The sequence below is a fragment of the Lynx canadensis genome, chromosome E3, assembly GCF_007474595.2.
Source record: "Lynx canadensis isolate LIC74 chromosome E3, mLynCan4.pri.v2, whole genome shotgun sequence".
Lineage (NCBI taxonomy): Eukaryota > Metazoa > Chordata > Mammalia > Carnivora > Felidae > Lynx > Lynx canadensis.
In genome coordinates this window covers 22,064,076-22,085,677 of record NC_044318.1, presented here as the reverse complement: position 1 = coordinate 22,085,677, position 21,602 = coordinate 22,064,076, and the positions used below count along the sequence as shown (strand labels likewise).

General features: G+C 52.6%; 1 protein-coding gene across 6 annotated transcripts in view; it reads right to left on the bottom strand.

The window, feature by feature from the left end:
- The window catches only part of KATNIP (katanin interacting protein), a 194,177-nt gene that overhangs the window by 73,269 nt on the left and 99,306 nt on the right, over positions 1-21,602 (bottom strand). For all 6 annotated transcript variants that reach the window (XM_030301244.1, XM_030301248.1, XM_030301245.1 and 3 more), the window contains exons 9-10: positions 16,162-16,293; positions 950-1,122 (exon numbers count right to left, since the gene is read on the bottom strand). In XM_030301244.1, coding sequence (XP_030157104.1) covers positions 950-1,122; positions 16,162-16,293 — 305 coding nt within the window. The remainder of the gene's footprint in view (positions 1-949; positions 1,123-16,161; positions 16,294-21,602) is intronic.

Sequence of the window (21,602 nt, the reverse complement as noted above, 5' to 3'; positions counted from 1 at the left end):
CTCTCACACACAGAAAGTAAATAAATAAACTTTAAAAAAATTTGTCAGAAGCAAAGGAGTGAGCTTGAGGAAGACAGACAATAGGGTGCTGCTCGATGAACGCCCCAGAGGGCAGCCCCTAACAGAGCCTGGGGAGAAACTGGTGGTGTGGACGGGGCCCCAGGCCCGTGGGCAGGCATACCTCTGCGCCTTCCAAAGACGTGACCTGAGTGAGCCACCTTGCTCTCTGGGTGCCATCAGTCACATGTAGGAAATGGGGCGATGAGACCAGGCCTGCCTGTTTCTGGCCTACTGGGGGCAACGAGTAGGACAAGCTACGATAAAGGGCTTCGGCCGGTGAGGCGGTTTCTCGGCTTCTGAGAAAGGATGTGTGCACGGGGGCGTGTCCACAGCTTACAGCTCCCGAAGGGTCCCTACTCCGCCCCACCATGTAGCTTCCTGCTTCTTGCTCAAAGCTGAAGGCAGTGGGCACCAACCCAAACCCCTGCAGGGCCATGGAGGTCTCCTGAACAGGTGCAGTGGGTCAGGGGCAGGGCAACAGGAGGTGCTGAGGGCGGCGGAGGCCCGAGGGGCTCACGCTCTGGGGAATGAGGTCTTTCCGGAGAAGCCGGGGCTCTTGTCTACTCTATTCTTTCCCTCAACCACCAGTTTGCAACCCTGGGCTGAGGCTTCCAGGGCTCGCCGGGAGGTCGGCAAGGATCAGAGGCAAACAGGCATTCACCTTTGGCCTTCGGAAATAAACAAAGAATGGAAGGAAGGTGACGAAATGGGCACGTGGGTAGGTCAGTGAGCGACTGCGCATCCAGCAGCGGACGAGCAGCTAGTCTGAGGTCAGGGACGCCCACAACGTCTCTCTCCTCACCGCGTGCTCTTTGCAAATGCTGCTCAGACACCACGGGGTCCCTGAGTAGCCTCCCGTGTGGTCCTTCCCCTGCGCCCCAGAACGCACCTGCAGCGGGCTGCTGGGGGCCTCCCCCTTTCTGCTGAGGAGCACCCTCTGCAGGGCTTCGTTCTCCACCTGGATGGCCCTGAGCACAGCCGAGGCATCTTCCTCTCGGTCCTCAGCCTCGCGCACAGGTTTCCGGGTTGCTGATAGGGGTCTCTCTCGTCGGCTCCCGGGTCCTGCAGGCAGAAAACAGGGGGTGCTCCTTTATATATATATATATTATGTTATTGCATTCTCGGAGTGCAGCTCAAAAATCTATTAGACCCAAATTGAGAAGCACTCTATAAAACAACTGGCCTGTACCCTCCAAGAATGTCAAGGTCACGAAAGACAAAGAAAGCCTGGAGAGCTGTTCCAAATTAAAGGAGACTGGGCAGACATGGCAACAGAAGGCACTGGCGATCCTGGCACTGGATCCCAGGTGGGAAAACACTGCCATAAAGGACATTATGGCAGCAAGGGGAGAAATCCCAGTACAGTTTGCGGTTTAGATAACGGTATTATATTAATGCTAAATATTCAGAATTCCCTAAGTGTAACTGTGGTAATGTAAAATGAATGAATGCCCCTAGTCTTAGGAGCTACACGGTGCGGTGTTCAGGGGTAAAAGGGGCAATCTCAGATGGTTAAAAAGCACACACACACACACACACACACACACACGCACGCACAGAGAGTACAAATATAAATCAACTAGGACAAGGGGTGCCTGGCTGGCTTGGTAGGAAGAGCCTGCAACTCTTGAGTCACTAGTCGTGAATCCAAGCCCCACGATGGGCCTAGAGCTTACTAAGAGAAAAAAAAAAAAAAAAAAATCAGATCAACTGATCAATCAATCAGTCAATTAACTGGGACAAAATGTTGACAACCGGTGAGTCGGGTTGGAGGATATATGGAGTGCCGTTTGTACATCCTTGCAACTTGAAGAGTGAAATCGCACCTAAGTAAAAGTTGTAAAAAAAAAAAAAAAAAATTAACCCTCGCACAAAGTACCTATAAGCAAGAACATATGCTATCATGGAGACAGACGGGCATTTCGGAGTGGTTTGCTTTATTCTGTCTTGTTTTTCCACGGGTAACAAGAATTGCAAAGAATGTACATCTTAGTTGGAGAAAAAAGTATTGCGAAGCTGGGGTCGATTCCAGAAGTTCCAAGGAAAGGACAATCAGCTTCACACAGTGTAAAGCGACATATGCTAACAGCACCCCGTGAGACTGGCCAGATGAAATAAATTCCGGGATACCCACCTAACAAGTACTTTGGAGCATAAAAAGAAACACATACTCAACTATCTGCAGATGGAATGAGATGATGGCCTGAACTTGCTTCCTAATCATCTGGGCAGTGGCTGGGGATGTAGACGAAATGACACTGGCCACCAATTCATGATTGCCAAGGTCAGGTAATGGACACAACCGAGTCCCTATGACATCCTCCCAGTCACTTACGTGTGGACTCTTTCAATATTAAACAAACAAACAAACAAAAAATCTCCATTTAAAAACAGAACTCAAGATGTTTCTATTGGAATGCTTAAAGATGCTTCTACCTATTGAATTTCATCCCCTTGGCAAATATTTATTGAGTGCCGCTGTGTCAGGCTCTGTCCTTGGCACTGGGGACACAGCAGTGACCAGACAGATCAAGAACCTCGCCCTTGTATAGTAAGACAACAAGCCGGGGAATAAGAAACAAAACAGAGTGTTAGACGTCAGAAAATGCTGTGGAAAAACAGGCAAAGCAGAACAGAGTGGGGCTGGAGGGTGGTGCTGTGCTCCAGGCACCAGTGAGGTGAGACCTGTGTGTGCTTTGTTACTGGAGCACCAAGGTGCAGCCAGGGAAACGGGTTCAGGAGGCCTAAGTGGGGGTGGGTGGGGCCAGGTCACTCAGGGCCTTGCTCTGAGTGAAATGGGGAGCCACTGCAGGTTCTAGGGCAAGGGAGTGCTTGACCTGACTTAGGCGCTGAGCAGGGGACAGACTGAATGAAGGGAGGTGGAGGTGACAGCAGGGAGACCAGGCAGTGGCGGAGGCGGGACACAGGCTGCTCAGATCCTGCGGACATAGTAAAGACAGGACCCAGGGATGTGGCTGGGGGAGGGGAACAGTTGAGCTGGGAAGGCTGTGGGTGGAGCAGGTTTGGGAGCAGAACCGTCGGGTTGCATGTATGCACCGTGCTGAAGAAGTGAATTCAACAGCAGCGACTGGACCACATCATTTAACAGTGATGTCGAAGATAACCAAGTGGGAATTCACAGGTACGACCTCTTGGGATGCATAAAATAGCATCCATCCATCTTTACGACCTCGGTAAGCCATCCAGGTGGAGCACTGGGGGTTCCTGTTGGAGCGCATGACCCTTCTGCTATGTTGTGTTACAGAACGTGGGGTCTGAAGGAGAGTTCTGGAAGCGACATCCAGAATGGCACTGGGAGGAGAGGCACGGAAACCCAGCAGCTCCGCTGGGCTGGCTTCCAGGACGGCCGGGCACTGGGTTGACGGGAGGCCGTGGGTTTTTATGGAAAAGCTAAACTAAAATGAACAGTATCAGTTTCCACCAGGCACGCAGGGAGTGGCTGTGAATTTGAATGCCCTGGGCCGGGGGCCACAGCCCAGCTCCAGCCAGCACCTGCCATATAGGGCTACACTCCTTTTTTTAAATTTTTTAATGTTTACTTATTTTTGAGAGAGAGAGAGAGAGAGAGAGAGAGAGACAGAGAGTGAGCGGGGGAGGGTCAGAGAGGGAGACACCGAATCCAAAACACGCTCCTGGCTCTGAGCTGTCAGCACAGAGCCCGACGCGGGGCTCAAACCCACAGACCGTGAGATCATGACCTGAGCTGAGGTTGGACATTTGACCGACTGAGCCACCCAGGCGCCCCCATGTAGGTCTACACTCTTAGCGTCGCCTTTTTTTCCCCCGAAGAAAAGCTAGAATCAGAAATCTGTGTGAAATCCCCTGAATTTTCCCTGTTCATGACATAGCCTGGTGTTTAAGAAACCTTATGAAGGCCAACAGAACCCAAGGGGCTGGCCTACCCCAAGGCCACGACAAGTCCAAGCTGCTCTCCCACGAGGGTCAAGAGCACCCAAAGGAACCTTGCATGGCTGCAGATGGCCGGCCTGGGCCATAAACAGCAAGTGGGTCATTTTCTGACTTTGGTGTACTGTCCCCTCATCATTGCCCCGACGCCGCTCCTCAGGACAGGAAGGTAAGGGGCTGCCGGGTAAGTGACCCGGGATTCTGCTCACCCCAGTCAAGGCTGCTTTATGGTCTCCCCTGGTTGCCCTTCTTCTCAGCGGCCCAAACACCGAGCAGAAAGAACACAAGGGCTGGTAGCAGCTAGGGCTTAAGATGCTGATGGGGGTGGGGATCCTTGATGGGGGTGTGGAAATGCCCCCTTGGGGGGACGCAGGGAGCCTCGCGGGGCTCAGGTCCTGGAAGCAGCTGGGGGGAGGGGACTCGGTCTTGAGCTACACTGAAGCTAGAACTGAAAAATCCACACGGTTGCCCCAAGGGTGGCTGAAGCGGAAATGGGTTCCCGCAAGGCAAACGCATGAATGACGCAGGCTCTCGACCTTCGCTAGGCTGTGGAACGACACGCTGCTCTGGTAGAACAGCACAGCCCTGCCTCAGAGCCCACAGTCGTGGGGCAGGGACAGACACGGATCACGCAGGTGCACCGTGGACCTACCGGCAGGTGGGGGACAAGTGGCAGGGTAAAGGCTGGAGAGGATAGAGGGAGTGGACACTATTTGAGGCACTTGGTGAGGGAAGGCCACATCTGAGCGGAGACCTAAGGGCAGTGAGCCCTGTGAATACCCCTATGGCGGAGGGGGGGAGGGGGGTTGCTCCTTGCCAGGGAACAGCAGGTGCCAAGGCCCTGAGGTGGGCTGGGCTTGGGGGTTGGGTTCTCATGCAGCCCCGAGGCCATGTCAGCCCAACAGGCCTCAAGCTACAACCCGGGTGACTGGCTCGATGATTTTTGTCAAAGGAACGTATGGAAAGTCGTTTCGACCCCAGACCTTGTCGGTCTCGGTATTTGCGAAGAGCACCAAAGCAATGCTGTTTCCTCCATCAGCTGCAGTGCAGCAGAGCTAAAAAATTCAAGGCCCCTTCAGATGCTCTAGAGGATTCTATAAATAAGGGACCAAGGTCTATAAATAAGAGACAAGTGTGCCCAGGCTCTAACAGTGGGGGTGAGAACCCCCACGTTGGTGGAAGGCTCAGGCAGCACCAAGACCAGCAGAACAAAAGCTCCTTCTCCATTTCCTGCGCGGAGCGCTTATAAAGTCGGTCTACAAGGAGCTGTGTGGTGCCCCTGCCTTGTTACTGTCTTTACGTGCGCAGGTGGCCCGTCCTCTCGTGCCTCAGTGGTCTGGGGCTGGGGAGGAATGATGCACCCGAGTCTAACCCTCTGTCCTCGGTCGCTGCACCCCTGTGCTCGCCTCTTCTTGGAAAAGCATATCGAGGACGGCGTGTTCTTCCAGTGGGGTCCAGTTCTGCCTACACAAACGCTTCTGCCCCAAGCGAATTTCACTGGGGAGGGAATGCTCCCCTGGCAACAGGATCATCTCCGGCTGCCTGTGCCCTCTGAGTCCTATTATGCTAAGAAGACGCTTTGAAAAATGAAATCACCCTCTTCCCGAGTGAAGGTCAACCCTGCAGCTCCGTTCCCAGAGCTTTCCCCGCCCGTGGTTTCCGAGAGACGTCTGCACACGGTGCCGGCGTCCTCCTGAACCCCATTTCTGCTGACCAGCTTGTGTTTACGGTGCATTTCCTCACGACACACGAGGCGACCACCTTTTAACTCGTTTTGACGCTCTCATCGCTCACTTGGGTGAGCCAGCTTCGCACCAGCCTGAACCCCACAGGGGGGTGGATTTATTTTCATCACACACCTAGAGAATGGCAGATTTATTCACACAATAAATTTGTGCCACCAGCAGGAACCAAATTGCACATTTTAATTTATCCCACACTGCTCTTTTCTGGTGGAAAACCATCCCTCTTCTGGTCACTTCACTTTCTCTTCCCTTCACCGAAATTTGCCTTTTTTTCTCTCTTACAGAGAAACAAAGAGCATATCAACATGGGAGATTTACCACGAATACAACACATGTCACAAAAGAAGACAGGGGATGCGGGGCTCCCGGTGAACTCACGAGCCAGGTAACTTGCTCCCATCTGCCAGCCGGGACTCCAAAAAACGCAAAGTCAGAGTCTCTGCAAAATTATCCCTTACCGCATGTGTGGGACCTCTGAGGTCACCTGGGAATCCACTGGAAGGGCAGATACTACATCTGAGAATAACAAGGGTCTATCGTAAAGATCATAAGCCAGCAGTCCACAGGCCAAAACCACCTGCAGATATGTGTTGTGTGACTTTTACTATTTTTTTTATTGGAAATAGATGCTAAGCTTTTTTTTTTTCTTTTTTTTCTTTTTTTTAAAGAGGAAATACACCTGAGAATTAGAATTCCTGGAGTTTCTTGAAAAATCATAGGAACACAGGGTGCCTGGGTGGTTCTGTCAGTTAAGCATCCGACTTGGTTTTGGCTCAGGTCATGATCTCATGGTTTGGGGGTTCAAGACCTACATCAGGCTCTACACTGACAGCTGCAGAGCCTGCCTGGGGTTCTCCGTCTCCCTCGGTCTCTGCCCCTCCCCCACTCACTCTCTATCTCGCTCTCTCTAAATAAATAAACATTTAAAAAAAAAATCCTATGATCTGGGAACCTCTGACCAGACGGCTTTCCCATGTGGGGATCATATGCTGGAGTTGGGTAGTGGGGCCCCCTTTAGACGGGTTATAAGCCCTCTGGGTTCCACGGGGCACCCCTACTCCCTATGGTCACATGACCATCAGCTTGGAGACTGTGCACTTACTTGCGTGGCAAAAGGTCCAGGGTAACAGCTGACTTAGCCCTGTTTTGTCCTGAGATGCCCACACTCGTCCCTAAACTCCTGAGACCGGGTGGCTTAGTTGGCTAAGCGCTGGACTTTGGCTCAGGTCATGATCTCACAGTTCGTGAGTTCGAGCCCCACATCAGTCTCTGCTGTCAGTGCATAGCCCGCTTTGGATCCTCTGTCTCCCTCTCTCTCTGTCCCTCCCCTGTGCTCTTTTTCTCTCTCAAAAATAGCAAATAAGCATTAAAAAAAATAAAACACAATAACATCCTGAGATGCCCACACTCGCCTCTAAAATTCAACTGGCAGGTGGGAAGGGGGGCTACAACCGGCACAATGGTCTACACCTGAGTACTCAACCCTCCATGCAACTGACGACAGCACAGCCTCACCAGGCCACACGCTTCCCATGACCTAAGAGGCTGTGACCAGTGTCCACTAACTTCTCCCCTCCCTGGTCCCCTGATGCAACATCACTCACCGAGGGGTGGAGTCTATTTCTCCAGCTGGGCTCAGCTTGGTGACTTTCTTTGGCCAACAGACCACTGGACAGTCAAGACCAAGCAGAGTCTGCAAAAAGCACTTACACGGGGGCGCCCGGGTGGCTCAGTCGGTCAAGGGTCCGACTTCAGCTCAGGTCATGATCTCACGGTCCGGGAGTTCGAGCCCCGCGTTGGGCTCGGTGCTGGCAGCTCAGAGCCTGGAACCTGCTTCAGATTCTGTGTGTGTCTCTCTCTCTCTCTGCCCCTCCCCCACCCATGCTCTGTCACGCCAGGGACTGGCTGTCCGAGACCATCCAGCCCAGGTGGCCACCAGCTCCCTCTGGAGCCGCCCAGCCCGTCTGAGCAAAAAAGGGCTGTTGTTTCAGCCACCGCATTTTGGGGTAGTTTGTTGGGCGGCTATAAATAGCTGATACACATGGCTTGTCAAGGCCTGTGTTCTTCTGTCTCGAGAGTGTCTCTGGGCCTCTCCGTGGGCAGGTGCTGTCTGTGACTCGAACACTCATCACGTTACTGCCGTCTCTTTTCTCAGCCCCGGGAATGCACGTGGTTTCCGAGGAAGGCAATGAGGGCTCCCCGCGCCACCCTGACTAAGTGACTCCGCTCCTTCCTCCGGGATCATAACAGCCCTTTGCTCCACGCCCTGCCTCTGGAGCATCTTTAGCAAAATGTCCTCGGTGCTTAATTTGCACATGAAATGAAGAGCAGTTTGCTTTTGTCTTTCCTGTAAGGGGAACACCATCACAGCGCCCATGTTTTCTTCGGGGGAACCAGCCCTTCCCCTCTCTTCTCAGGCTACAGAGTTTGGACGGATCTGACCCTGCTCCTCGCCCAGCCTTTCCCTGTGACCACGGAGATTGGAGATCCGTTCAGGGGAGAGCTGGTTCCTGGGCTCTGCTGAATTATTAGCAAAGGAGCAGTTCCTTTCTCTAGGGCTGCTGGGCCAGCAAAAAGAGAGCCTAGAGGCCCTGGGGGCCATCCGTGGGCCATGCCTGAGACTAGAGATGTGGTTCTCAAAGTGTGATCCCTGGATCGGTAACCTCAGCATCATCAGAATCTGTTACGGGATCAAAATACTTAGGCTCCAAGATGCACCGAAGTAGAAACTGGGGCTGGGTCCAACAATCCGTGTTTTCATTTGCTTGGCAAAGAATTCTGATGCACATTCCAAGTTTGAGACCCTGCTGGACTGGAGGAGAGAGGAGCTAAGTGATGAAGAAACAGCTTCCTGGTGATATCATCCGGGCACCTAGATCCCACCATGCCTGACGCCAAATCTATAGTCCTGGACTCTCCAGGTCTGTGAGCAATACATTTTCCTTTGTTGCTTTAGCCAGTTTGGATTTCTGTCACTTGCTATTAATAATGAACACGGACTAACTACTAACTATAAGACTCTGGACTTTGGCAGAGTGGTCTTTCTGCTGCTGGTACCTGACAGAAATGCTAAGTACAGGGCTGTCAGGGTCCTCTAATTCAATCACACTGAGGGTGTTACTTTATTTCTACGGTTGGCAGCTTGTCTGAGAAAAGTGGTTCAGATATATCACTTCCCTAGAGCATTCTGACAACTTTGACAGTAAACTTTGTGCATTAAAGACTAATGTTCTTTCACCCTCAATAGGACAACAGGTCTCTGGAAGTCTCCTGAGTAGAGATGGGAGTAACACAGGATATGAGGTCCCTTCATTAGAACCAGGACAGTTACAGTGACAGAGGGGAATAAGCTCTCATGCATCATACGCATTTAATTGACACAAATTCAATTTTATGACCTTGGCCAAAAGAAAAGGGGCAAGGGGGGAAATAACTCTACAAAGAGTACGGGCAACAGGTTGTACTTCTGGTAACGTTAATCCGGACCCAACTCTTCCTTAGAGCACAGCTAGAAAAGCTGGCCCAAGTGTTATACAAACCTGATTGAAAAAAAAGACATTTGTTGGAAGGCATGGAGAATGAACAGGGCCAAAAGAAGGCAGGAGAAGGAAACCCAGAGAGGTGAACCCACAAGGAGCTGTTGACTCTTGAGTGAGCCGCTGCTAGCTGGGAGGCTGAGCGGAGCTGGTGACAGACTTGGGGTCACAGCCTGAGAGTCAGGGTGACCTGGCAAAAGCCAGGATGGAAGGGCACAGAAAGGTTAACAACATGGGCAGTCCAGATCGCTACTGTGTAAAATTAAGAATAATAGTGATAATAATGACGATGCCGTCACCCAGTGAGGTTTAAAATCTAGAGAGAATTAAACAGCATGACAATAATAGCATTTAAGTTGGGAGGGGAATAAATGGAGTTACAGAGTTGTAAGGTCCTTTCACTGGGTGAGAAGTGGTAAACTTGCTAATTTAAAGTAGACTCAGGTAAGTCAAGAATGCGTGTCGCAATCTCAGGTGATGACTGGAAGGATAATAAAAGAATGTATAACTAACAAGCTAATAGAGAGAGAAAGGAGGAATAACAGAAAGTAATCAGCTCAAAAGAGGGCAAGAAAGGAGAGAGAGAGGAACATAAAACAGGCAGAGCCAATAAAAAGCAAACAATACGGTAGTAGATTTAAACTCAAGTATATCAGCAATTACATTAAATGTAAATGGACTAAATGTGCCCATTAAAACACGTAGATTGTTAGAGGATAAAAATAAAACCCAATTACATGCTGCTTATGAGAGACAAACTTCAACGTAAGGAAGGAGAGAGTTTCAGAGCAAAGGAGGAAAGAAGATACACCATGTAAACACTGACCGAAAGAAGGTTGGTGGGCTTTAGGGCAGAGAGCATCACTAGATTGAAAAAGCGACAATGCGGTGATAAAAGAAAGGTTCCATTCACCATGGAGATATAAAGAGGCTGATTTGTGCGTGACCCTCAAAAGCCCGCCCCACAAGTACAAAGCATATAAGCAGTCCAGATTGTGCCTGGAAGGGGTGATTTGGTTTGAAGTCACTGTCTCGTCAGGAAGTCTCAGGTTCCTTGTGCCTCTGGGGATGTGAACACCCAGCACCCTGAGCACAATGCCAGAGTCTAAAAACACACATTTTCAGGGTGCCTGGGTGACTCAGTTGATTAAGCATCCGACCTGGGCTCAGGTCACGATCTCACAGTTTGTGGGTTTGAGCCCCACATCGGGCTCTGTGCTGACCGCTCAGAGCCCGGAGCCTGCTTCGGATTCTGTGTCTCCCTCTCTCTCTGCCCCTCCCCCATTCACTCTCCATCTCTCTCTCTCAAAAATAAACAAGCATAAAAAAAATTTTTTTAATAAATAAATCAATAAAAAATAAATAAAAACACAGTTTCACTGCAACCCAGACCCTAGACAGAGCCAACTGCTTCATCTGGGGCTCAGCCAAGGAGCTGGGATTGTTCCCACCCTGGAGGAGAGACGATGCTCTGGGGTTGTCTACATATATACACATACATGCTGCCCTTCAGCATCAGTCTGACAGATTTCCAAGGGTTTCTTTGGCCACCTGCACTTCTGACCTTCAGAACATAATCCCCGTGTGAAAAGTGGCTCCACCGTAATCCCAGCGCGAGGGTGGGGACAATGCCACGGTTTTCAACTTTCCTTTCTTCAAATGTGGCTTATGTAGGGGCCAAATGTATTTGACAGGCTGAGCTCCAAATCTGTTCAAAATGAAGATTCCATTACCTCAGACAGGGTCCTCTTTCGGGGAGTCGATGGGACAAATCGCTCTAAGAACCAAATACCAGAGACAGCGGGTGATCTGACTTTGATCAGATGGCCCAGTGACACACATTTTTTATATGCATCCACGATTCTTTGCCACGGAAGCTCACAGCCACAACTGGACCGCCCTCACGTACCCATTTGTTCACCCCCTGGCTTCATCGTGTTTTCTCTACTCTCGTTTTCTCTTCACCCTCACTTCCTCAGGTATGTGTTCGTCTCACGCCACAGGTTATATGTAGTATGTTAAAATATGCCAGAACGTTCTGGAGAATGGCCGATGATAGATTGATTAATTAATTAAGCTCTGCTTCTCAAAATGTTGTCCATGAAGGTCTGTGTTATGGGTTGAACTGAGTCCCCATAAAGGATGCTGGGGTCCTAACCCCCAGGCCCTGTCAACGTGACCTTCCTTGGAAATGGGGTTATTTGCAGATAATTGGGTTAATATGAGGTCGCGAGGGTGGACCTTCATCCAATATGACTGATATCCTTATAAAAAGGGGAAATCTGGACACGTAGACAGATGCCCACTCAGGAGAGCGCCACGTGAAGGTTGGCGTTCCACTGCCCCGAGTCAAGGGACCACCGGGAACTAGAAGGAGGCCCGGCACAGATTCTGCCCTAGAGCCTTCAGAAGGAACACGGCCCTGCTGACACCTCAGTCTTGGACTTCCGGCTTCCAGACCTGTGAGGCGATACATTTCTGCTCTTCGACTCGATCAGACTGTGGCATTTTGTTACAGCAGCAACCGTAGGAAACTAAGACGCTATTCAAAATTGTTTTAGTTGATGCACTAAAATTTTGTTCAGCTTGGAGAATATTAACAGTTATATGCTGACATCAATGAGAATTAGAAAAAAAAAGTATCTCCTGTGACTCAGTTCTGTGATTTCAGGCTTGTTTTCGGTTCGGACCGGCCCGACGTGGGTTCGTCGTAAGCGAGTCACATTTTAGCGGGCACGCGAGGGGCCATGCGGTGGTGTGGCTAAGAAAACAGACTCTGAAGCCAGGTTTTCAAGCACTGGTTTTGCCACTCGCTGGCTGTGTGACTTTGGACAGACTCCTCAACCTCTCTGTGCCTTGGTCTCCTCTGTGAAATGGTGTTGCTAACAGCATCCGCAACCCGGGGTGGTTTAGATGATTACACGCAAGATGACATGCGTGTTGTAAAACATGCCGCTTTCGGTTCAGTGCTTTGTAAATGCCGGCTTTTCGCTTTATTACCCAGACGCGGGACATCTAGTGATCGCAGCACATGCATGAGGGAGGGGAGTCCCAGTGAGCCCAGCAGGACAGACCAGACTTCTGTTTCCTGAAGCTGCGGTTAACGGAGCCAGTTTGGGTGTCGGACAAACAGCATCACGCGGGATTTACCATCTGCACCCTCCACGTGCTGTTGGCCCTCCAAGAGCTGACGGGGCCCTTATCTCGTCCCCTGGCCCCCCTCTCTCTCTCTCTCCTTCCCAGCTTCTTGGTCCTTCATCCAACCAAAGCAGATAGATCCAAAACTCACCACGTTTTTCTGACATCTTACATGTTACATCTGACTCTTCACCCTTGTCGACTACATCTCGAAAGACCTATTTACAAATATGGCCTCTCCAACCCTATCGGCGGCTGTGACCTTGGCATGCCCTTGTCAACATATCACTTCTGCAGTGATTCCCTTTCCACGTCTACCTTCCTCGGGTCCCCCCAGTGCAAGCATCTTTCTAGGCTCTGGCTTTTGCCAACAAGTCCCAGGAGCCAGTTTGGTCCTAACTCCGCCCACTGGATTCTGGCTCTTCGTGTGGGTAGGACACAGACAACTCCACCACCCGCAGCCTCTGTCTGGTTGTGGTTGGGGGTCACTCCCCGCTGAGGCAGGACGCAGATCAGACCCAGCCTTCCTGCAGTGGGCTCAGCACTGAATACTACCTGTCCAGATCCAGCGGCCTGGCTTACTTAGGTCTCCCTTGCTCCCTTGCTAGATCTCAGGACCTGCACCAGCCAAGTGACAAGCCAGGGAGTCCCCCATCACTGCCGGGTCTCGGCTCTGCCGTCCTCTCACGGCAGGCTCCCCACCGCCCAGCTCCTTGCCCTTGGTTGTTCAGGATAAATGGCACAACTAGTCTGATATGCTTACAACAGACTCCTCGGTTGCTGTCAGGAATCCGGCCACTGGTAAGACTCAGAGACGAGCCACCACCTTCCCCATCCTCTAGTCCCACATCCACCCTGGCTCCCGACAAGCCACACTCCATGTGGCAGCCACAGGGACCTTGTTCAAATATAAAGCAGGTCAGTGCCAAGTCCCTCCCCCGGCCCCTGCTCACTTCTGTGACCCCTCACCCGCCACGCTCTGGCCTCCAGCCTTCTTTCTTATTCTTGAGCCAACTGAGCAGCTCTTTCCTACCTCAGGGCCTTTGCACAGGCTTTCCCTTCTGCAAAGGGCTAGTCCTTGACCTCATCCAGGTCTCAGCTCGTGTCCCCCCTCCTTGGAGAGGCCTCCTCTGACCACGCTGCCAGCCTTGGTGCGGTTGCTGTCTTGGTGGTAGCTGTTACCACCCATCTTCGTGTTTGGTATCTAGCCCCACCCGCCGAAATATCAACACCAAGAGAGCAGGAAAAGCGTGTTGCTCACTGGATCACCAGGCCTGGATCAGGGGCCGGCACACAGCGGGTGCTCGGCACACAGGTTTCTGGTGAGGTCAAAAAGACAACAGATGACCTGCTGCCTTACCCAGAACCCCATCCGGGGCTGGGCTGGACTGGACTGGAGCATGCCCCTGACATGCTGGCCCGGCCCATGGCCCAGGGCACATTCCCAGGATGCTCGCTGCGAGCCCCGCCTACTGTCCTGACCCCCCAGCCCAGGGCTCCTGTGCTGTAACACTGCCTGAGTCACCACCAGGCTTCTCAGGGCCCACCCCCAGGTGCCTGCCAGCCCGGGCTGGGGGGAGGGGGGAGGGGGGAGGAGCAGCCCGGCACAGCCATCCAGAGCACAAGCCCTGGAGCCTGGGTGTGAATCGTGGCTTTGCCGTCCCCTCAACCTTGGTTTCCCCACCTGTGAAATGGGAGAAGGGGGTAGCACTATCTAGAGGGATTTCCTGGAATTTGCTGCCTGGCACCCACTGCCTCTGCCTCCGGGGACAGCACCAGTGTCTGCTTCACAGAACCACCCCGACTCAAGCCGGGAGCGACAGCAGCTCCAAGGCTTTGCTGGCCTCCGTGGGAACAGTGCCTGATGGCCCTGCCGAGCACTTGTTCTCGGCCAGGTGACCGTGGCCTATCTCTCCAGCTCTTTGATCCTGATAGCAACCCTCAGATGGGGGGGTTCTTCTTCTCCCTGTTTGCAGATCGAAGAATGAGGCCCAGAGAGGTTAAGTAACCTGCCCGAGGTCACAGAGCTAGTGGGTGGTCAGGCTTGCTTTCTGCCAGTGTTGCTGGGCTATGGGCTGCTGGTGGCCATCTCACCACCCTTAAGAGCCTGCCCAGGCACAACGGGCACAAAGAACGTTGAAGTGGAAGATGGGCAGGGGCCGGCTGCTGCTTTTAATCACCCGGATCCAGCTGTGCCTAAAAATCCCACCACCGTCGGACTTTTCAACTACACGGGTTGATGCGGACTCTTTCCCTCAAAGACGCTTTTTCAAAATCACGTCGCTACCTAAAATGCCTTGCTCTGTATTCATGTGGGTTTCGGGCTGTGGTAAGAATTAATCAGATAATGCCTGGGTGCAGCCCTGCCCACGCCCCTCAGCCAAACCTCTGCCCACAGCTCCGGTGCAGGGCTCCCCCGGCACCGGGGAGGGGTATGTAAGAACCTGGCTCCCTTGCTCCAGGGTGGGGAGCGGAGGTAGGACGCGGATGTCCAGCCCTGCCTGCCCAGAATCCCCCAGCCGGGAGGTGTTCCACTTGCCCAGGGAACTTGTGTGGCATCCCCAGTGTGGACGGAATGCCACAGCGACAGAGATCAGGGCCCCTGGCTCAGACAGACTGCTTGTTTAAGCAAGGCTGGCGGGCTGGAGCTGGATTTTGCCCGGGACACCCCGGGGTTCCAAATCCTGGGGACACCAGGATGCCTTGAATTCTCTGGCATTCACAGAATGCCAGGAACCAGAAGCAAGTGGCTTCCTCAGAGCCACTCCACTGGGGCTTGGGGCCGACACTGGCCGCTTCCCAGCCGTGTGACTGATCGCCTGCTCTGGGCCTCAGCCCCTCCTCTGTGAAATGGGGACAATCTGTGGGCCTCCCTCAGAGGCTATGTATAAGGATCATAATTTATTACAAATGACATAACAAAGCTGAACAGCGGTGGCCGGCTCACAGGAAGTGCTCAATGAACGTGACCTCTCGTCTCCATTAGAAGAGCAACAGGCTGACTTCACCATAACCTCTTTTGTACTATTGGAATTTAGCACCGTTGGCGCGTATCATGATCCATATAAAGTAGAAAATAACAACAATTTCAAAGCAAAACCAAAACTGAAATAGGTTTTCAACTAGAACCGCATCTTGGTTATAGAATGAGCAAGTGGCTGTGACGGTTGACTTAATGTGTCTATTTAACTGGGCCACAGGGAGCCCAGATATTTCGTTAGACACTACTCTGGTTTCCGAAAGGTGTTTTGGGATGAGGTTAACGTTTCAGTTGGAGAATGAAGCAGATTACCCTCCATGATGTGGGTGGGCCCCATCCAATCAGTTGAGGGGCCTGGACTGAACAAAAAGGACTGACCCTCTCCCAAGTAAGAGAGAATTCTCCAGAAGACGGCCTCTGGACTTCATCGGCAACTTCGACCCTTCCGGTGCGATGGCCTGTGGAAGACTGGAAGACTGGCTCTTCCTGGTTCTGCTAAGCCATGCTGCAGATTGGACTTTGACACACACACACACACACACACACACACACACACACACACTCTCTCTCTCTCTCTCTCTCTCTCTCTCTCTCTCTCCCCCTCTCTCTCTCGGTTCTGTTTCTCTGGAGACCTTGACTAACAATACAACTAGGAAAGGTGAGCTCAGGCTTTGACAAAGAGGGTAACACAGCCAAGACTGCTCTATCACGGCATCCCAGTGAGAGTGCCCCAGGCCCAGCCCCAGCCCTGCTCAGAGGCTGCCAGAACTCTTACTTGAACATGCCTTCTCCTGGTCTGGGAACACAGCAGAGGGCTGGGGGTTCAGGTTCAACTCAGGTCTGCTGGGAATGAAAACCTCAGCGTTGTCCTTCCGCTTAGCAGACAGATTCCTCTCCTTCTTACTACCTGCAGGAAAACAGCGGTTTATATGTCAAACGTGGAGCGCTAGCAGAGCGGGGGCATGCTGCTTGGGTATCTGTTGGTTCGTTCACTTATTCACTCGACAAATACTTGCTGAACCCCTACCCCGTGCCAGGCGCCACGCTAGTTTGGAATGGAGATGTGAATTATGCGGCGCATCCTGGCAAATAAATGAAACTTTCTAGGACACGTTCTAGGTGTAGGTTTTCAGGTTTTAACATTTCTGGGACAGAAGAAGTTTCCAGCACCAGGGTCACAGAGGGGCCACGCAGCTGGGAGCATGTGGCCGGCAGGCATGCAGCAGACAGAGAGGAGAGCCCTGACAGGTTACCAGAGGCACGGAGATGGGGCATTCCAGACACAGGGAACAGAATGTGCAAACAGTGAAAGGCACACAGGCCGTGCTTTGAAGTCAACGTTTCCCAAAGTAGGGTGCCTGTACCGCGGGCAGAACAGGAAACGACGCCAGAGGCCGTGCAGGCAAATGTTTTTTAAGCGATTATTTAACTGAACCTGCATGGAAAAAACATGTAACCAGCCTATCGACCCCTTGATTTCATTAATATCATTGCTTAGAACAATCTGAAAATCATTAAAGAAAGGAAAGAAAGAGAAAGGAAGGGCAGGGGCGAAGAAACGGAGGGAGATGGAGAAAGAAGAGAAAGGTGCTGATTTAAACAACAGCTAAAACAGTACAGGAGGTTTGTGGCGATGGCAAAAAACAAACAAACAAAAACACACAAAAAACCAAAAACCAAAAAACCCCCCTGTGACTTCAGAAGGTCTGCAAATGGCTCCAGCTCAGGGGAAATGGCGCTAAGAGCCTCTGTCCGGCGCAGATTTAAGAGCTCGAGAGGACGTGCTTGGGACCAGCGGGCAGAAGGCCAGCTTTGCAGGCCAGCAAGGCTGGCGGCTGAGGAGAACAGACCCTGCCGGCAGGGAGATCAGTCAAGGTCCCACAGGATTCGGGACTTCCTGACCTGGGAAGACAGGAAACCCGGGAACTGTCGGCCGAAGTGCCATGTAATCGGAGTCCCAGCAGAGCGATCCCGGGGGCCTCGGGGGGCCCAGAGGAGAGGGAGTCCCAGAACCCAGGGCCCCATGGGATTGTTGGGAGCTCAGAAGGTGAGGGGTGTCCCGCACCAACCTCTCCACCCTCCGCTGTGGACTTGACGAAGGACATGTGTTTCTCTATACACTTCTGAACTCGCTGCTCCCTGGCTGGCCTGAAATGCAGGACCCAACGGATGACGTTCAGGACAGGGGACAAGACAAAGAAGGGACGGGGCAAATGACCACAAGACTCTCTCCCCACATGCCGAAAATATGCAGCTGCTGCTAACAGCGACAGCCAGCACTGATTGAGGTCAGGCCCCTGAGTGCTCAGCTGCGGGGACAGGTCCCTCCCCAGACATCGCAGGGGATGGATGGGAGGCGCCCAAAGATGCCTTGGCACAAGGTCACAGGGCAAAGGGGAATCAACAGTGCTGATCAGCCGACTCGAAACTAGGGAGATCATTGTGGATTATTCCAGTGGATCCAATGAAGCCACAAGGGTCCTTAAAAGTAGAAGAGGGACAGAGTCTCAGTTTGGGACGATGCAAAACTTGTGGAGCTAGATCGTGGTCATGGTGACTGTCCTTAATAACACCAAATGGTGCTCTTAATGGTGAGTATGGTAAATCTGTGCCGTGTGTACCTGACCACAATAAAACAAACCCAGGCACTCGCACAGGCACAGAGAAGAGGGTGGCACACAAGGAGGGCGAGAGGGAGACAGGATCTGGAAGAAAGGTACAGAGAGACTTGACCTTGCTGGCTCTGGAGGTGGAGGGAGGGACCCTGAGCCAAGGAATGCAGAAGCCTCTGGAAGCTGGAAAAGGCAAGAGAGGTTGTCCCCGAGAGCCTCCAGAAAGCTCACAGCCTTGCGGATACCGTGGTTTTAGCCCAGTGAGCTGATGTCAAACTTCTGGCCTATAGAACTATAAGATAATAAATCTGTGTTGTGTCGGGCCACCGAGTTTGTCACGATTTGTTACAGCAGCGACAGAGGACTAATACATACTATTACAGAATAGGGCTCTGAGGTTCAGGTTGTTGGCCCAAGGTCACAGAGCCAGGGAGCGATGGAAGCAGGTTTTCACCAGGCCCGCCTGGCTTGGAGCCCTGCCCTGAACCACGTTAATCCCTGTCTACCACCGCCTCCTCTGGATAAGATGACCTTCCAGAAACTGTGGCCCCCAGGCCTGCCTTATCTATCGAGAGTCTACACGAGGATATTTTCTAGGGCTCCAAAGGATCCAGAACCCCCTTGAGTCTTCATGGAAGGTGGCCTGGGACCCCCACCAGCCTCCTCACGAACCTCGCTCTCCCCACATGCTCGCTTGGCTCCAGCCGCACCGGCCCTTTCTCTGTCCTTGGGTGTGCCAAGTTCGTTCCCTCTTCGAACCCTTTGCACCTGCTACCCCCTGCCCCTGGAATGCTGTTCCCACAGCTGCTCCCTCCTCATCCCCGTCCCAGCTTCACCACGGTCTCCTCTGAGAAGGCTCCTCTGACCCTTCCAGCCCGCAAGGTCCCTCTCTGACCCCCAGCCCCCAACCAGAGTCCTGTCTTATAATCTTGACGACGTTCCAGGCTCTTGAGGGCACCGTGCTCTCCTCCTACCTGAATTCTTAAGCTGGCCCATGATTTGGCTTCACCTTTCCAGTTTGGGGAAAAACAACTTCTGTTTTTCTCTGTGCCACTCCCGCGCTGGCCCTCACGGACAAGAGGACACATGGAATGGGACAGGGAGGGCAGGAAGCCATCAGAGCTCAACCCAGCCACTCTCTTCGTTCCTCCAGTGGGCTCGCCCTCAGGGCACATGCGCCCCACTCCCCCACCCCCGCCATCACACTGGTGCCATTAGTTGTCCAGCTCTGCCAACATCCGGGATCAGGGTCTGTCTACTTTAGCGGGCAGCACTGAGTGGCCAGCAATGAGGCTCTTCTCAGTTGGAAAGGTGGATCATTTGCTCTCCTTCTAGCAGACTCCCAAACCCATCTCTCATTTGTTTCAATTAGGAGGGAAAAGAGGGCTTTGACTCCTCAAAGCCCAACTACTGCTTTATAACTTGATCTGGTTTATTTATTTAGCCTAGTGATTAAGAGCTCAGGCTCTGGGCTCTGACGCCTACGGACTCAACCCCACTCTGCCCCTCCCTAGCTGCGTGACCTCGGGCAAGTGATCTGACCGCTCCGTGCTTCCGTTTCCCCATCGGTAAAGCAGGTACAATGCCAGGACTTGCCTTGGTGTTGTGGTAAGGACTTCGCGTCCTTGGAACAGTGCTTGGCACACGTTAGTAAGAATTCTGCAAATGCTGGCAGTTGTTATCACTGTGGTGTGTGTGTGTGTGTGTGTGTGTGTGTGTGTGTGTGTTCTCCTTGCTAGGATTAAGGGCCATGGGAGGAGGGACCGGGGCCTCTTTTGTTCCAGCACAGTGCCCGGGGCGTGATATGCGTCCGGTGGAAAAAAAAGGAATGAACAGCCCAGAACCAAGCACGTCTTTTCCGGACACTATTGACCGGTTTTGAGTAAATGCTTGGGATCAGTTCAGAACTCCAATCCCACGCTGGGGTCTGGGGGGACCCTGCGACAGCCCCCTCAACCTCCGCCTGCTCCTCTCTGTGAGTGGGTTCTCCTGCTGGGGAATCACTAGGGAGAATCACTAGGGAGAACATCCCTAGGAGGCAGGCATCAGCCCTCTGTGGCTCCAGATGAAGCAGCCCCCGCCCACGGTAGACATCGCCGCGGCCAGCGAGGGGCCTGCCAAACAATCTAATTGTTCGAAAACGCCAAATGTCAAGAGAGTGAAGTTCTCTCTCTTTTTGTTTCACGCTCCAGCATCGCTCGCAAAACGGTGCCGGGGGTCCAGCTGTCTGTGGCCTGGTCCTTCACCCCACAAGTGACTATCGTGCCCTCTGTTTCCAGGACAGGGGGGCTCGCTCAGTCTCCTTACAGCCCTCCCCCTCCCTCGTCACTCCTTGGAGAAAACGCAAGCCACTGGTCGCGGCCCCAGCGCGTCTCACGAGTATGTTAACATTTCCCCCACCGCGAGGTACTCCAGCGGGTGGGCATAAAGCTTTCACGCGTTTGACACCAGTTTCCCGGGTGGCTTGAACGTGCCAGATGAGTGCTGTCCGCTGGGGACGCAACGGAGGGGAAGCGCTGGTCTGTGCCCTGGCAGAGCTCACAGGCCAGAGGGGGAGAGAGACCCCTGGGAGTCCGGGGCAAGGCCGGCATCATGATGATACTGTGGGAGCAGAGAAGGCACTGAGCTACCTGGCCGGGCCAGGAGGGCAAAGGAGGCTTCCTGGAAGAAGCAGCTCTGGAGCTGAGTCTTGAGGGGAAAGCAGGGAGCCAGGTTTCAGGCTTTGGGGTGGAAGGAAGATGTGGTAATCTAGACAGAGGGAGCGGCCCAAGCAAAGGTTTGGAGGTGAGAGCACACAATGAGAGCATGCCTGAGGGACAAACATTCGCTCTCTGGAAGCAACAACCACCGGGTGTGGGTTTTTCCAGGGCTGCCTGTTATCATGTCTCCCCAAAACTCATAAGTTCAAGGGGCGCCTGGGTGCTTCGAGTGGGTTAAGCGTCTGACTCCTGGATTCGGCTCAGGGCACGATCTCACGGTTCATGAGTCTCAGCCCTGCTTTGGGCTCTGCGCTGAGAGCGCGGAGCCTGGTTGGGATTCTCGCTCTCCCTCTCTCTCTCTCTGCCTCTCCCCTGGTCTCTCTCTCCCTCTCTCTTTCTCTCTCTCTCTCAAAAATTAATTAATTAAAAGAAAAAGCAACAACTCATATGTTCAAGTCCTAACCCCCAGGACCTCAGACTGTGACTGTATTTGGAGACAGGGTCTCTAAAGGGGTTATTAAAGAAAAATGAGTCGCTTAGGGTGGGCACTAATCCAATCTGCCTGGTGTCCTTGTAAGAAGAAGAGATGAGGACACACAGGCACACACAGAGGGCAGACCAGGTGAGGCCACAAGGGAGAAGATGCCCATGTCCAAGCCAAAGAGAGAGGCTGAAGGAGAAAACAACCTGCTGGCAGCCTGACCTTGGACTTCCAGCCTCCAGCACTGTAAGAGAATAAGTGTCTGTTGCTGTTTAAGCTCCTGGCGCATCTGTGGTACTTTGTTATGCGGCACGAGCAGACTGATACACTCTGTCTGATTTCAAACATTCCCTTGTTCCTCTTCCCTGAGGGTCACTCACGCTTCCCAGCTGGTTGGCCTTGATATTTGGTTCAGAGCATGTGG